Source organism: Bubalus kerabau, chromosome 1, assembly GCF_029407905.1.
Source record: "Bubalus kerabau isolate K-KA32 ecotype Philippines breed swamp buffalo chromosome 1, PCC_UOA_SB_1v2, whole genome shotgun sequence".
Lineage (NCBI taxonomy): Eukaryota > Metazoa > Chordata > Mammalia > Artiodactyla > Bovidae > Bubalus > Bubalus kerabau.
The window spans coordinates 183,290,014-183,304,953 of record NC_073624.1 but is presented as its reverse complement, the minus strand read 5'-3'; the positions used below and the strand labels follow the sequence as shown (position 1 = coordinate 183,304,953).

At 57.0% G+C, this 14,940-nt stretch overlaps 2 protein-coding genes and 2 non-coding genes across 4 annotated transcripts; 1 reads left to right on the top strand and 3 right to left on the bottom strand.

The window, feature by feature from the left end:
• The first annotated feature begins 2,024 nt into the window (after window positions 1–2,024).
• EIF3G (eukaryotic translation initiation factor 3 subunit G) lies at window positions 2,025–6,674 on the top strand. Its single transcript, XM_055566599.1, has 11 exons — window positions 2,025–2,134; window positions 2,283–2,329; window positions 2,901–2,984; window positions 3,094–3,182; window positions 3,332–3,391; window positions 4,558–4,662; window positions 4,764–4,953; window positions 5,701–5,808; window positions 5,927–6,063; window positions 6,151–6,257; window positions 6,550–6,674. Exons 1-11 carry the CDS (start codon window positions 2,115–2,117, stop codon window positions 6,563–6,565), a joined length of 963 nt encoding a protein of 320 aa, XP_055422574.1. The 5' UTR covers window positions 2,025–2,114; the 3' UTR covers window positions 6,566–6,674.
• Window positions 6,675–6,972: 298 nt separating this feature from the next.
• Window positions 6,973–13,651, bottom strand: P2RY11 (purinergic receptor P2Y11). Its single transcript, XM_055544270.1, has 13 exons — window positions 13,577–13,651; window positions 13,318–13,488; window positions 12,697–12,798; window positions 12,451–12,501; window positions 11,971–12,141; window positions 11,275–11,351; window positions 10,975–11,082; window positions 10,737–10,860; window positions 10,571–10,649; window positions 10,337–10,466; window positions 10,097–10,263; window positions 9,920–10,006; window positions 6,973–8,069 (listed from the first exon to the last, which is right to left on the bottom strand). The coding sequence occupies exons 1-13, from the start codon at window positions 13,592–13,594 to the stop codon at window positions 6,973–6,975; spliced, it is 2,382 nt and encodes a 793-aa protein (XP_055400245.1). The 5' UTR covers window positions 13,595–13,651.
• Window positions 11,160–11,237, bottom strand: LOC129642655 (small nucleolar RNA U105B). Its single transcript, XR_008709903.1, has one exon. It is a non-coding gene; the product is annotated as a small nucleolar RNA U105B (small nucleolar RNA).
• LOC129642632 (small nucleolar RNA SNORD105) lies at window positions 12,576–12,660 on the bottom strand. The gene has a single exon (XR_008709886.1). It is a non-coding gene; the product is annotated as a small nucleolar RNA SNORD105 (small nucleolar RNA).
• Window positions 13,652–14,940: the final 1,289 nt, after the last annotated feature.

The following is a 14,940-nucleotide window of genomic DNA, read 5'->3' as shown; positions in this document are numbered from 1 at the left end:
TTCAAAGGAAAACACGTATGTGTATTTAAGTTTTAGTAGATATCATCAATATGCCATCTGAAGAGTTTGCATAATCTCACTAACAAAGTACAGGAGTGTCTTTTTCTCTGTATCTTTGCTACCATTGAGTAATATCAAATTTTTACAGTTTTGCCCAACTGCAACTTTCATTGTTTGGATTTTGCATTTCTTGAAGTAAACTTGAGTGAGTTTGCACAAATGTTTCTTGACCTTTTGTACAAACTTTATAATAGATTCATCTGTTGTCAGACTGCCCTCTTTTTTTTTGGTGGTGCCTCACAGCTTGTAGTCCTAGTTTCCTGACCAGAAGTTGAACCCGTGACCCCTACAATAGAAGTCTGAAGTCCTGACCACTGATTGTTACTGTTGTTCAGTTGCTAAGTCTTGTCCAACTCTTTGTAACCCCATGGACTGCAGCACGCCAAGCTTCCCTGTCCTTCACTATCTCTCAGAGTTTGCTCAAATTCATGTCTACTGAGTCAGTGATGCTATCTAACCATCTCATCCTCTGCTGCCCTCTGGACCACCAGGAATTCCCAACCACCCTCTTTATTTACTTATTTTCCCAGCCTCCTTCCTGGTCTCCTGCTAGTTTATTCCTTTCCACCCTATCCTCTACAGGCTTCTAGAATAATCTTTCTCACAAGAAAATCTGGTCACATTGGGTCACCATTCAGAACATGTCAGTGCCTTACCACCACACCCTACAGCCTGCAGGATAGAGAGCCTATGCTGGGAATTCCCTGGTGGTCCAGTGGCTAAAACTCTGTGCCCAAGATACAGGGGGGCTGGGTTTGATCCCTGGTCAGGGAACTAGTTCCCACATGCCACAACTAAGACTCTATGCAGCCAAATAAATAAAAATAAATATTTTTAAAACTATATATATATATATATATATATATATATATATATAAAAGAGACTATGATCTTTAGTCTAGTTTTTAAAGTCCTTTATAATCTGGTTCCTATCGGTTCCAAATACCCACAAATTGAGCACTTATCAAGTGTAGACACCCTGAGGGTGCTGGGGACCCAGAAGTGAATGAAGCAGGCAAATGTCTTTCTGCAGCAGTCTACAGCAGTTTTTACCATTTTTTTCATTATAGTCCCTCTAAAGGAGAAAAATGGAATTATCTCCAATATAAATCAATGTTAATCTAATTACATTTAATTTCTCCCTAACAATAGAAATTAAATGTTTAGTAATAAGATTTTGTCTGGGAGGGTTGGTTTTGGAGGGCCACAAGTCATTGTCATCTCCAAGTTGGTTTTTTTGTTTTTTGCCACAGAACAATTAATTTTGGTCCCCTTGGGAGTCATATCACTCACACTGAGAATGCATGCAGTAGAGGGAAAGCTGGACAATAAGCAATAAATTAAAGAAAATGGAAAAGATTATATCAGGGAGCCAAGAATGTTACTAGGAATTCCCTGGTGGTCCAGTGGTTAAAACTCTGCATTTCCACTGCAGGGCCCAGGTCTGATACCTGGTTAGGGAATTAAGATCCTGCAAGCCTTACCGTGCGGGTGGGGGGAGGGGGGCGGGGAAGAAAAGAAAAAAGTTACTCAAGGAGGGAGAATAGTTAGGGGGTGACTTGATATCTTGGTCATTTGAATCAGGAAAGTTCTTTCCAGACAAGGAAGACCAGTTTTGGTTTCTTCAGCTGAAAAATGGAAACGATAATTTCCTCCTCACAGTTCCTGCAAACAGTAAGAGCTATATAATTGAGCTTATTGTCATTATTTCTAATTTTTTAAAAAAGGTAAATAAAAAAAGGTCCGGTGGTTAAGACTCAGTGATCCCAATGCAGGCGCTCTGGTCCAGGAACTAGATCCCACATGCCGCAACTAAGACCCAGCGCAGCCAAATAAATAAATAAACAAGATTTTAAGGTAAATGAGCCGAGCCTCTATTCAGCTATTAATAGTAAGATACCAAGGCCCAGCCTCTCACACAGCCGGCGCCTCTACCTCCGTCCGTAGGGGGCGCTGTGGAGTGCTACGGCTGCTCTAGGCAGCGAAACCGGAAGTCTCTTTCACCTCTTACTTCCGGTCTTTGGCCCAGGCTTGGGCTGCGTGGTGATTTTGTAATGCCGACCGGAGACTTTGAGTGAGTCTGGGGCCGTGGAGGGGGTTTGGGAGGCAGACTAGGGGTAGGGGGCGGTCCTAGAAGTTAATATGGAGCCTGGGTGCGTCGAGGCCGCGGGAGCCTCGCCTCGCCTCACTCATCCCTCTTTTTGACAAACTTGTCCCCGCAGTTCGAAGCCCAGTTGGGCGGACCAGGTGGAAGAGGAAGGAGAGGACGGTGAGTCTACCTTGTCGCCTCGCGTCACCGCAGCCCGGCCTCCCCCCGCCGCCCCCGGGCCGTCACTGCTGCCTGCTCTGATCCTCCACCCTGGCACCGCCGTCAGACCCTGCATCTCCCCTCACGGCCAGCCCCTGCCCCGCGCCACTCTCATCTGGGCCAGCCTATCTCCAGCTCCATATGTTCACCAGCCAGCCCATCTTCTGCCGCGCCACCGCCCAAGTCCTTGATGCCAGCACTTCTGCTTCCCTACTCCGGGGAGGAAATTTTAACAGCCACACTTCTGCCTTTGTATTAATACTATTGCCCGGAGGCCTATGGCCCTCTCCTGCCCTCAGGCCAGGGATCCCCTATGCTTCTCATTGCTGGAAGTTACTACGTGCCAGCTCCGTGTCCCTGGATGGCTATCCCAAGACACTTCCTGGCCAGTCCTCTGCCCTTTGTCCCGCCTTTCTCAGCTCCTGGTACAGGCATCATCCCAAAGGTCCCTTGATTTCAGCTTGGGAGTTCCTGTCCCTGCCCACCCCTACCCCCCCGAGCTGACCCCTGCTCCCTCCACTCCCTGTCACAGACAAATGTGTCACCAGCGAGCTCCTCAAAGGGATCCCCCTGGCCACTGGGGATACCAGTCCAGAGCCTGAGCTACTGCCGGGAGGTGAGTGCCCGACTTCACTCCAGCCCTGGGCCGTCTCTCTCCCCAGCCTCCTTCCTTCTGGTCCCTATTACCCAGGGCTCAGTTCCTTTTGTCTCTTCCCCTCTCCCAGCTCCACTGCCGCCTCCCAAGGAGGTCATCAATGGAAACATCAAGACAGTGACGGAGTATAAGATAGATGAGGATGGCAAGAAGTTCAAGGTGAGGCTGGGGAAGAGGTGGGAGCCCTTTGCTTGAGGGGCACTTGGACTAGGAGAGAGTGGTGTGTTGGATGTCTTGATGAGGAAGATCTGCTGGCTCTAGGAACCTTGAGGAGCAGAAGGCCCAAACCTTTCCCCTCCTATCCACAGATTGTCCGCACCTTCAGAATTGAGACCCGGAAGGCCTCAAAGGCTGTGGCAAGGAGGAAGGTAAGACCCTTCTCCCCCTGTCTTGGGGGCTCCTCCAAGGCTGACTCAGAGAAAAAATAGGAGTTCTTTTCCCCTTTGCCTTCATTTTTAGAAGTGGGGTTTAACTGTTAAACAGTTCCCTGGTGGCTCAGTGGTAAAGAATCTGCCTGCAATGCAGGAGATGCTGGTTCATCCCAGGGTCAGGACGATACCTTGGAGAAGGGGATGACTTCCCACTCCAGTTTTCTTGCCTGGAGAATTCCATGGACAGAGGAGCCTGGTGGGCTACAGCCCATAGGGTCACAAAAAGTTGGACATGATTCAGAGACTAGTGCTTTTTTCTTTTTTCCTAATGTTTTGGTTGCACCACACAACATGTGGGATCTTAGTTCCCCGAGCAAGGCTTGAACCCACGCCTCGTGCATTGGGAGTGCGGAGTCTTAACCACTGGGCCACCGGGGAAGTCCCCTGTGTGTACCTGTTTTGTTGGAGCAGAACTGAGGCCTGTGTGCAGTCCGTGGGGGGCCCTGAAAAGTCCAGCAGGTGCAGGAGTGGGAGTGGAGGGGTTGGTTCTTACTTCTCCTGACTTGTCGCCTGGGAGGAACAGAGCCAAGCCCTCCTGTGAGGTGGTCGTAGCAGCAGAAGTGATGGCAGTAAATACATTTTGCACGGTTACCTACTCTGTGTTAGACCCAGGTGCTTCGTGGGAAGTATTTTCTCGTTCAGTCCCCCTAGCATTCCAGGAAGGTGTGGGGGGAGCACTGTGGTCCCTTATAGGGGAGAATGCCGAGGTGTAGGTTGTTTAAGGAGCTCAAGGCCCCTGGAAATCTGGGTGATCCTGCACACCCCTGAGTATCACTCGGTGGGAGCTGGTCTGTTACCTGCACAGCCCCTGCCAGGGGTTGTTGGCTCTGGGCCTGTTTACCCCTGAGCTTCAATTCTCTCATCTGTAACATGAGGCTGAGAGCTGCCCCTGCTCCTGGAGCTGGCATGAAGCTGGGGCCTGACATGCCCTCAGGGAACAGAAACTGTCGTCATCACTTCTCCAAGGAGCATTTGAGGAGGGCAGTGCATAGGGTTCAAGACCCACCCACCCTCAAGGTGGCTCTTGTTAAGTCTAGGGTGCAAATGGAGGGAGTCCCACTTGTCCTTGCCCTGACCTGTCCCCCATCCTGCCTTGAGCTCAGAACTGGAAGAAGTTTGGGAACTCAGAATTTGACCCACCAGGGCCCAACGTAGCTACCACCACAGTCAGCGATGATGTATCCATGACATTCATCACCAGCAAAGAGGTAAGTGGGGTGGCTGGCAGGGGGAGCCACTGGCCAGGGTGTTACTGGAGGCAGCAGGGGAGCGGCTGCCCTGTCTGAACTGCACCTACCTGCCTTGCCAGGATCTGAACTGCCAGGAAGAGGAGGACCCAATGAACAAGCTCAAGGGCCAGAAGATAGTGTCCTGCCGAATCTGCAAGGGCGACCACTGGACCACCCGCTGCCCCTACAAGGACACGCTGGGGCCCATGCAGAAGGAGCTGGCCGAACAGCTGGGCCTATCCACTGGCGAGAAGGAGAAGCTCCCCGGAGGTGCCAGGACCTTGGGATACGGCTGGCAGGCTTGGGGGTTGGGGGGAGGAGTGGGAGTGGAGCACAGGAATTGCGTGCGTCTCTGGGAGTCATGGGTCCTCACCTGGGGTCTGGACAGGACCACCACTGTTGGTGGTTATTACCTCCCACACAGCAGCAAGGCTGTGGCCACAGCCCACGTTGGTCTGTGTGAGAGACTGCAGGTGGGTGCTCTGCTGGTGGCGCCACCTGTCTCGCTGTCAGGCTTTGTGAGAGCCTCTAGTGAGCGCTGCTGCAGGTGTAAGGACATTGCGAGTAGTGAGGGGAGAAGGCTGTTCTCCCAGTGTGTCTGTCCTGACTGGAGCTTGCTGTGTTGGCGCACGTGTGCACACACACACACACACACACACACACTGGAGTTCTATACTTGTGACTCGTGTGCGCAGCCACTTGTCACCTGTCCCCGGGACGGGAACCTGGGGGCTGTTGCTACCCTGTGTACTGTCTTGGTGTGTGTGAGGCTGGGCATTTTCTCGCCGTGCATTCTCTCGCTCTTCCTGTGCTGCTAGCAGGCAGGGCATGTGGGTGGGTCAGCTTCCTGGATGTGACCTTTAAGTCCTTTTAAGACCTTTAGCCCTTGAAGAGATCCCCCGGATGCCTGTGGTTTGAGAGAGAGTGCTTGGGGCTGGATCATGGCCAGAGCGGCTAGCATCCTGGGCCAGGCCTGTGCTGGGGGAGGCTTGACCTAACTTTGCTTTTGGTCCCCAGAGCTGGAGCCTGTGCAGGCCACTCAAAACAAGACTGGGAAGTACGTGCCTCCGAGCCTGCGCGATGGGGCCAGCCGCCGTGGGGAGTCCATGCAGCCCAACCGCAGAGGTGAGGCGGGGAAGGCACCCCAGCACCGGGCTGACGCGTGGGCGGGCACCCCTTGTACCCTATGATTAAACCACGGGTGGGGCCGGCCCCTCACCGACGCCGCTCCTTGCCTGCCCAGCTGATGACAATGCCACCATCCGTGTCACCAACCTGTCTGAGGACACTCGTGAGACTGACCTGCAGGAGCTCTTCCGGCCCTTTGGCTCCATCTCCCGCATCTACCTGGCAAAGGACAAGACCACCGGCCAGTCCAAGGTGGGCCAGCGGCTGTGGGGGCAGGGTGGGGTCCTGACTCCCAACTGTGCCCTGAGTGTTGTCCCTGACCCCCACTCCCTCCCCCAGGGCTTTGCCTTCATCAGCTTCCACCGCCGTGAGGACGCTGCGCGTGCCATCGCCGGGGTGTCCGGCTTTGGCTACGACCACCTCATCCTCAATGTCGAGTGGGCCAAGTAAGACCTCTGCCCTCTGCCGCCCCTCATGGCATCGTAGCTGATGCTTGGGCTGACTCTGGGCCTCACCAGGGCTGTCCCGGGGCGTGGGTCTTTGGCTGTCCTTTGCTTCTCGTGGAGGGCCCCACATCCCAAGGCCTGTCTGGCCCCTGGTGTGCTCTGTGCCCCGTCCCCCTTTCTCCCCGTTGAGTTCATGTTGTGTATGTAAGATGGGTGGTGGTCCTGGGACTCCCTAAAGGGTCTAGAGCTCCCCCACTTGCCATCCTCACCCACCTCATGCTTCCCTTTCTAGGCCATCAACCAATTAAGCCAGCTGCTGCTGTTGCTGCTCAGCCCCTGGCCCCGGGACCCTTCAGTGACAGAAGTCAGCCTCCTGGAGCAGGGGACTTCAGGGCAATAAAAAGTCTCTAGTCTCTAGCCTTGTGCTGTCCCATTTATTCCCTGATGTCAATCACACTGTTGTGGGTGGAGCCAGCCCCCCCCATCCCCCCATCTTGGGTTTGCTCCGTGGCCCTGCCCAGGGTTAATGCTGTGAGTGGAAGCTCCTGCAGCTCTGGCATGGGCGCCCCCTGGTCCCACTGGAGGCCTTTCTGTGGGGAGGAAGTGGGGGCTCCTGGCCTGTCTGGGGGCTCGGGGCTGGGGGCCTGCTGTCTGCCTCCATTCTGCTGCGGGTTCCAGCATCTTGTGACGAGGAGGGGGCTGAAGATGGGCCAGGTCACGGGCTCAGCTCGGGGGACTGGAGCCCTGAGGTTTGGGGGGTGGCTGTGACGTTGAGGGGCAGGGCTTCGCTGGAGCATGTGGTGGTCTTTGGGCTCTGTTCCTGCCCGCAGCGTCGGTGGCGGCAGTCCAGGCTGGGCACCGCAGCCATGTAGAGCAGCGGGTGGATGCAGATGGCTAGGGGCACAAGGCCTCGTGTCACCTGGTGGGCCAAGTATGTCCTTCTGGCCAGTGCCTTCTCAGCCGCGGCCTCACTCGTAAAACCCGGGCAGAGGGCGAGCCAGCGCAGCCGGGCATACACGTTGAGCACTGCCGTGATATAGTAGGGCACGTAGGAACTGGCATAGAGGGCCACGCCGCTGGCCACCAGCACCATCACCTGCCGCTTGTTGGCTGCCGTCATGCCGTGGCTGTGCTGCACGGCCCGCCCCAGGGCGCCGTAGGCTGCCAGGGTCAGCAGTAGCGGCAGGCCGCAGCCCAGGGTTGCCAGCGCCAGGCTGTAGACCCGGTAGGCCTCAAGCTGGCTGTCACTCGCTGTCCCCAGGCACTTGGTACAGGCCCCCGGGCTGGCCACAGAGCACTGGCCTTGGCGCTGGGACACGCTCAGGTGAGAGAAACTGAGCGTGGGGGCAGCGAGCAGGACCGCCAGCGCCCAGCCAATGGTGCTGACAGCCCAGGCATGCTTGGGCCGCAGTTGGCTGTGGGCGAAGAAGGGGTGGACGATGCCCATGTAGCGGTTGAGGCTGATGCAGGTGATGAAGATGATGCTACCCAGCAGGTTGCAGGTGAAGAGGAAGCGCTCCAGGCGGCAGGCAGCCTCCCCGTAGCGCCAGTTCTTGGGTGGGTAGATGTAGGCAGCCAGGGGGGGCAGCGTCAGGGCGTAGAGCAGGTCGCTGACCGCCAGCTGGGCCGAGAAGATCACAGCTGGGGGCCAAGGGCGCTGCTCCCGGCTGCAGAAGCGATACAGGGCCAGGCTGTTGCCGGCCAAGGCCACCAGAAACTCGACTACCAGCATGGGCCACAGAAAGTCAACTTGGAGGCCATTGAGGATGCGATCTGCAGCCTCCGAGAAGTTGACTGGGCACTGCATGTCACCTGTGAGCAGAGGGTGTGGCACATCAACCCTGTCCCTCGCTGTGGCTCCCGCTGTGGCACCCTTACCTATTGTGTGCCAGGAGCCCCTTGTGGGCATGTTTCCAGAGTGCTTTTCCACAGCCAGGAAGGCGGGTGCCAGCCACAGGACCTTTGTACAGAGGGACTCAGAGACCAAGGAAGGTTAGAAGCCCAGAGTCCATTAGGCGTGTCCTGGGGCAAGAACCAGGGACGCACACAACCTGGCAATGACCACCAGAGCCATCAGGGCCTGGGGCAGGGAAGCAAGAGCCCCCCCCACCTCCCTCTACAACTCAGTCCCACATGTCAGAGTCTGTCCCCCCAAGTGTCACCATCTACCTGGATCAGGAGTCTGGTCCACCTTGCTGTCCCTGCTCCCACCCTCATCATCCATCTGTCCTCACAGCCGCCAAAGAGTCAGGTCACAGCCATACACTCCCAGACTCTCTCCCTACCTACCTGGAAGAAAAACCAGTGCTCATCTCTTCCCACTATGCCTTGAGGGAACTACTCCTCCCACCCCCACTCACTCATTTCCAGCTCTCACCAACCATGGTGTTCTGGCTGTTTCTTAAGGCAGAACCTACCTCACGGCCTTTGCATTGGCTGATGCACCAGGCATCCCTGGAGGTAGTCCCCCTCACCTCCTCCTGGTCTCGGGTCCTGAGGTGACCCTAATCTGGCGACTGCTCCCCGTAGTCCCCTACCCTGCTTATTTTTCCTCCACAGCTCTATCCCCATCCACATGACCACTGTAAGGAAAATCCCCAGAACTTTCCCTCCTGAGGGTAGAAGTGCCCGGTTCCTGGCCTCCCCATGCCAGCACCCAGGATGCAGCAGCGTAGGGGAGCTGAGCTCTGTAATCTATCCTTCACACACCCTGCTCAGCCTCAGCTTTCTTAGGAATGGCCTGGACTCCTGGCTGGTCCAGCAGGCTGGCCATGAGCTCTGTGCATGTACCCCTTTCATGACTCAGATGGCTCCTCCACTTTCACTTCTGCCTTCCTATCCCATCCCTCTGGTCTGGGAGGAAGTGGGTCCAGCAGTGATTCTTTACCCATCTCCCCACCCTCTAAGAGCCGGCCACCTCCAACACCAAGGCCCTGGATGTGCCCGGCTTCACTAGCCCGGTTGTGCTGGCCCCTCACCTGAGATGTTGCTGGCTGAGGCCTGCATGGCTCGCCTCTGGGTCTGCAGCCGCACTGTGCCCTGTGCCGCGTGCTCCCTTCTGAGACACAAGCCGCTGGCCCCTCCCCTTCCCAGCAGTACTACCTTCAGCCCGCGAAGCGGGTCTGAGCACAGGCCTCACTACCACTTCCTGCTTCCCTCCTTCTGAGAGCACCCAACCTCCAGAGCTGGTTCATCTGCTGTGGGGGAACTGGGTAGGCTGGGGAGGGGTCCAGGGCCCCAGGGCACCACAGGAGGGTCACACCTGTGTCACCCTGGCATATGAAATAAGGCCTTGCACATCCACTGCCCAGGTGCAGACAGAGGCCCAGGTGTGGAGCAAAAAGCAGGCCCGCCATTTCAAACTCAGACTCAGCCTCATGAGAAATGAATTTATTAGAGGGCAAAGTGGGAAAGCAGCTCTCCTTTATGAAAGGAAACCGAGGGCTGCGCCTGGAGACCCAGGAGGGGAGCCCAGCACAGCGTCTCTCGGGCCCCAATCTGGGGCATTCCATCTGCCACCCAGGCTTGGCCTCAGGCTGCTCTCTTCGGTGGCCGAGGTCGGCCTTGCCCACGGTTCCTGGCAGCCCCCCTGGGTCCCACCTCGGCCTGGGCCCCTGGGCCCTTGCCCTTGGCCTTGGCCTTTTGAGGCCTCCGATCACTGCCTCGGTCTGGCTTCCGTTCCTTCAGCCGCTGCTTCTTGCCTGGGGGCCCAGTGGGCCACCTCCTCTTGGCTGCCTTTGGAAACATGTCTGCAGGGAGCAACAGTGTCAGGGCCACCAGGGTGCAGGGACAGACAGGCCCGTGATACCCAGGTGCCCTGAGCCCTGTCTGCCACACACCTTCATCAGGCTCCTCGCCCACAGCCTGGCGGAAATACTCAGCCTCATCCTCTTCTTCCTCTTGCTGGTTGGTCCTCTCTGCCTCTGGCGGGGCCCCGGGGTCCTCTGCATCGCTGTCCCCATCGGCCTCTGCCCGCGCCCGCTTCATGCCTGCCAGGCTCTTCTTCCTGGAGGAGGGACATCGGTCAACGTGGCAGCCTGCACTTGGGACCCTGCCCCACCTGCCTGGTGACCACACACTTGTGAGCCTCTCGCTGCTCCCGCTTGCGCCGAACATTCTGGGCCTGCTGGTCCTGTCTCTGGGCCTTGAGCCGCAGCTTCTCCTCCTTGGCAGCCAGGATGGCCTGGAGCTCCTCCTCTGTTTTGTGCACTGAGCAGGAAGAGGTGGCCACTGAGCTCTTCCTCCCCAAGGCCCAGGTGAGCCCGCCCATGACCAGGCTGCGGGCCCCACTGTGCCCCTGGCCCCGTCCTCACCGAGCCTGTGGAACAGCACGTTGCCCTCTCCGACCCCCTCTTGGATCTTGATGAGCTCCAGCGTCATCCGAGGCCCAATCTGGAGGGACGGCAGAGGACGGGATGGGGTGTCAGTGCTTCCTTGGGGATGGGGGGGCCACCAGGCCTGCCCCGCACTGGGCCTCACCTCTGTGAGCCGCACAGCGCTCTGCTGGGCCCGCATGTTGCCGCGCCCTGCCACAGCCTGCGGCAGTTCTGTGATGTTGTGCTCGCCATCGGGCTCTGCCTCACTCTCCGACAGCCCTGCGCCCCTGCGTGGGGCACACTAGGGGCTCAGCAGGGGCTCCCTGGCTCCGAGGACAGCTTTGGGGTCCCCTGGAGCGTGGTGCCCCCCACTCCCCACCTCCAGCCCCAGCCCTCCTTACGTGGCCAGCAGTTCACTGATGTCCTGCAGGCGACTCATGTTGGGGAACTTCTCCTGGAGAAGCTTCTTCATCCCACGACTGGCACCCACAGGGACCACCTTGATGCTGCTGCAGGGGTTGGAGGGAGGCGAGGATGGGGGTCAGGAGCCACGGGTCACAGGTCAGCTCTACCCTGCCAACCCTTTCCACGGTGCGTCAGCGCGTTTACTGAGACTGAGCAATCACAGAGTCTCAGCAGCTGTGCTGTCAGCAGCCGCACGTGGGGCCAGGCAACCCCTCAATTCCCCACTGAGAACTCACTAGTGACGCAAATCCAGCTCCTGGGAGTCAGGGTTGTAGTTGATGAGAAGGCAGCGCTTGATGGTGTTCAGGTTCACCTGGGAGAGAAAAGAGGGCACAGCACCTGGTGAGTGTTCCATGGGCCTCCCTGTGTGCTGGAGGCCCTGCTGAGCCCTGGCCATGGCCACACTCCAGAAGGGCGGCCTGGGTGCTGCCAGCACTGCAGGGACACATGGGGCTGCAGCTGGTGTCCACGGGCTACCTAGGGCTAGACATCCAGCTTCCAAGGCCCGTTGACGTTACCCACACTGGACTTCCTGATGACTGGCATCTGATAAGCCTAATTTGAGACCCACTGATGCCAGGGATCAGGAACCAGGGTTCTGGAGCCAGACGGATTTAAAGAATCCAGTCCTGCCTTCTTGTCCTTCGTACCTAACCTAAGACTAGTATCTTCACCTCTGGTAGCCTCAGTTTCCCTCTCTGTAAAATGGAACACACTACCTAGCTTAGATCAGCATTCAATGAATGCACGCTTAGAAAATAAAATACCACGGACATTATTTTCCACCTGCCAGATGGGAGAGCATGAGTGGGTTTAGAACTCAGGACCCAGAACTCTCAGCCTTGGGGCTGGGAGGTGAAGAATGAGCCTGAGTGTGGTCCTTGCTGCCTGCTTCACCTACACTCACCTTCATCACACACGGGCTGGCTCACCTTATGCACGTTGATGGAGGGGAACAGGTTCTGGAACATGGTGGCCATGAGCTTCACATGCATGCCATGGGGGCCAAAGCTGTTGAGCACCAGGAGGGGTGGGTGGGCAAACTGCTGCTCATGCATGCGGTGCCGGCGTAGCGAGGAGACCACATCACGCACCAATGTGTACTGCAGGGTGAGGTGAGGAATGGGTGACCACCCGTCCAGCACACACAGCTGGTACAATCCCCAAACCCAGCTCCTGCCCCTCGGAGGCCTCACGTCATCTCTTGTGTTGTTGTGAAAGTCACTCAGTCGTGTCTGACTTTTTGTGAGCCCACAGACTATACACACAGTCCATGGGATCCTCCAGGCCAAAATATTGCAGTGGGTTCCCTTCTCCAGGGGATTTTCCCAACCCAGGGATCAAACCCAGGTCTTCTGGGTGTGCAGGCCGATTCTTTACCAGCTGAGCCCCATGTCACCTTGGGTCCTTACCTTGTTGATCCGGAAGGTTAGGGTGGGGCCTCCCGGGAGACGCATCAGTTTCTGCAGAAGAAAAGATCTGTGAGGGTTGAGGTGTGTAATTCAGGAGCGGGGTTGGAGGGGGTGGGAAATGGAGACCACTGCCTATCTCTTCAGAGCGTTTACTTTGAAGCCAGTATCATGGCAGCTCAGAGGCACAAGGGTCATCATGAGAGCTGGCAGCGGAGGAGGGTGTGGGGAGTGAGAGCATCCACTCACAAAGTAGACGTTGGTCTCTGTTTTGCTCACAATCAGGAAGTGTGTGACCCCAAGGGGCCCAGCCACTGCTACACAATCTTTCAGAGAGTTTTTCTTCCGTATCTGGAAACAATGAAAAGAAAAATGGACAATCACAGATAACCTCTTATTAAGCAAAGCCTTTAAGCCTAACCTGTTATGCCATTTCTTGCACTTAACCCTTTAGAGAACTAGGGGGAGAGAGGAATGGAATGCTCTTGGCCTCTAGAGCCAATCAGATTTTAACCGAAGCTTCTGTCTCTTGACACTGCATCACCACATTTTTCAGAGGGCCCATCTGAGGCTCAGCGAGGTTAAGTAACTTGGTTCGGGCCTTTGAGAGAAGCCGGCTTTGCTAACTCGAGTCCCCTCTTAACTTCCATCAGCCTTAGGCACTCAGCCAAGCTCCAGGCTGGGTGCGTTCATCTGCTCGCCCTCGCTGCTGCCCCTCAAAGCCCTGAGAGGCAGGCACGATGGTCCCCATAAAGGTCCCTTTCTCCAGCCTGGGAAACTGAGGCCTCCAGCGGTTTCGAGGATGAAGCCACCCCCGCAACTGAGAAGACGAGGCCCAGTGCGGGTGAAGGTGGGCTGGGTGATGCAGACCTGCAGGCGGGTGGCAGTGAGCGGCTCCATAACCCGCCTCAAGTCCATACTGAGCTGCTGGACGCTGCGACCCACTCGGCCGCGAGCAAACACGAACGAGTGCGGCTGCGCGGCATAGGCTTCGAGGTTCCGGAGATGGGCCTGGGCGCGCGCGCGCTTCTGGTGCCGGGACTGCGGGGACGAGAAACAAGAGGTGAGCCCCGCGGCCGCCGGCGGAACCCCGCCCGCGCTGCCCGCTGTCCTGGCCGCCGCGACTCACCCTCCCCGACTGTCCCATGCCGCCGTCCTTTCCACGAGGTCTCGTCTGCCGGCTGCTTCCGGTGCCGCTCCGCTCACTTCCGGCTCCGGCGAGGCGACTATGTGAGGCGCCGCGATGACGTCACCAATAGTGCATGCGCACCAGGTGGCGGGAAAAAAAACGTCCGCGGAGGGGTTGCTATGGAGACACAGAGGGCCTGTTTCTACGGAAACCAGGGCGGGGCCATGGTTCGAAATGAGCCGCTGGTTCGAATCCCGCCTCTGCCATTTTCACCAGATGTGCGATTTTCAGAGCCAAGTTCTCCACTCTGAGGCTCCTAAAATATCCTAAATGATCATCATTTCCTCTCTGACCTGCGAATTAAGAGAGATGATGTGTACACTATACTTGGCACCTGGCGCCTGGCACTTGGGAGCCTGAGAAGGGGGTAGCTCCTTGGCAATTACTCGCTTGGGCTCCCAGCTCCTGAGGATCAGCTGTCCCTCGCAGAGGCCCTGTCTGTGGACTGGCTGGGGGATGGAAACTCCACATCACCTTCTGGAAATTCAGGGCAAGGCGGGCGCTTGGACAATAATTCCCCCCTCCCAGTTTCCGCTCAAAGCCCCAGTCTTGGCCTCAGGCCTCTGGCTTCTTCCCCAGAACCTTCGGGTGGGGGAATAGATTTCCCCCAACATCTCTCTCCCTGTTCCATCTGTTTCCTTCCCCTGTCTCCCCTCTCCACTTTACTCCCCTGCCTCATTTGTCTCCCCACCATTTGCTTCCCCTCTCCTGTCTCCCCACTCCAATTTTTCTCCTCTCCCCACTTCTGTCTCCCCCTCCCCATCCCTGTCTTCTCCCTGTCTGCCTCCCTCTCCCCAGCCTTGCTCCTGCCATCAATTGTCTCGTTCATCATCTATAAGTTTCCGTCTTTCTCCTCTCTCTGCCCGTTTTCCCATTTCTCTCTTCTCATCTCTCTCTTCATCACCCACCTTTCTCCCCACCTTCCCTACGTCTCTCTTCTGTCTCCCGGACACTCCCTTCCACTAGCCCGTCTCCTTGACTTCTGAGGTTTCTTTCTCTGCGGCCAAAAGGGGGAGCTGGAGGAGACTACCAGTGGGGGGCGGAGGGGCCCCAGCCCAGGCCCAGAGCCCAGCCTGGCAGCGTCTCTCAGATCTGGGACGACCATTTCCTCCTTCAGCCCGGGAGGCCACTCGGGTTACGAGCTCAGGACAGTAGCAACCGGGAGAGTGTGTCTGCTGGTCGGGGAGGCCTTCTTACAAGGAGACCCTAGTCCGGTGGGGGCTCTACGTGAGTTGCTTTGTACTTCTGAGAGATGAGTGTGTGGTTACTGCTGCCTGTTTTCGTCCTTGCAGGACTTGACCTGT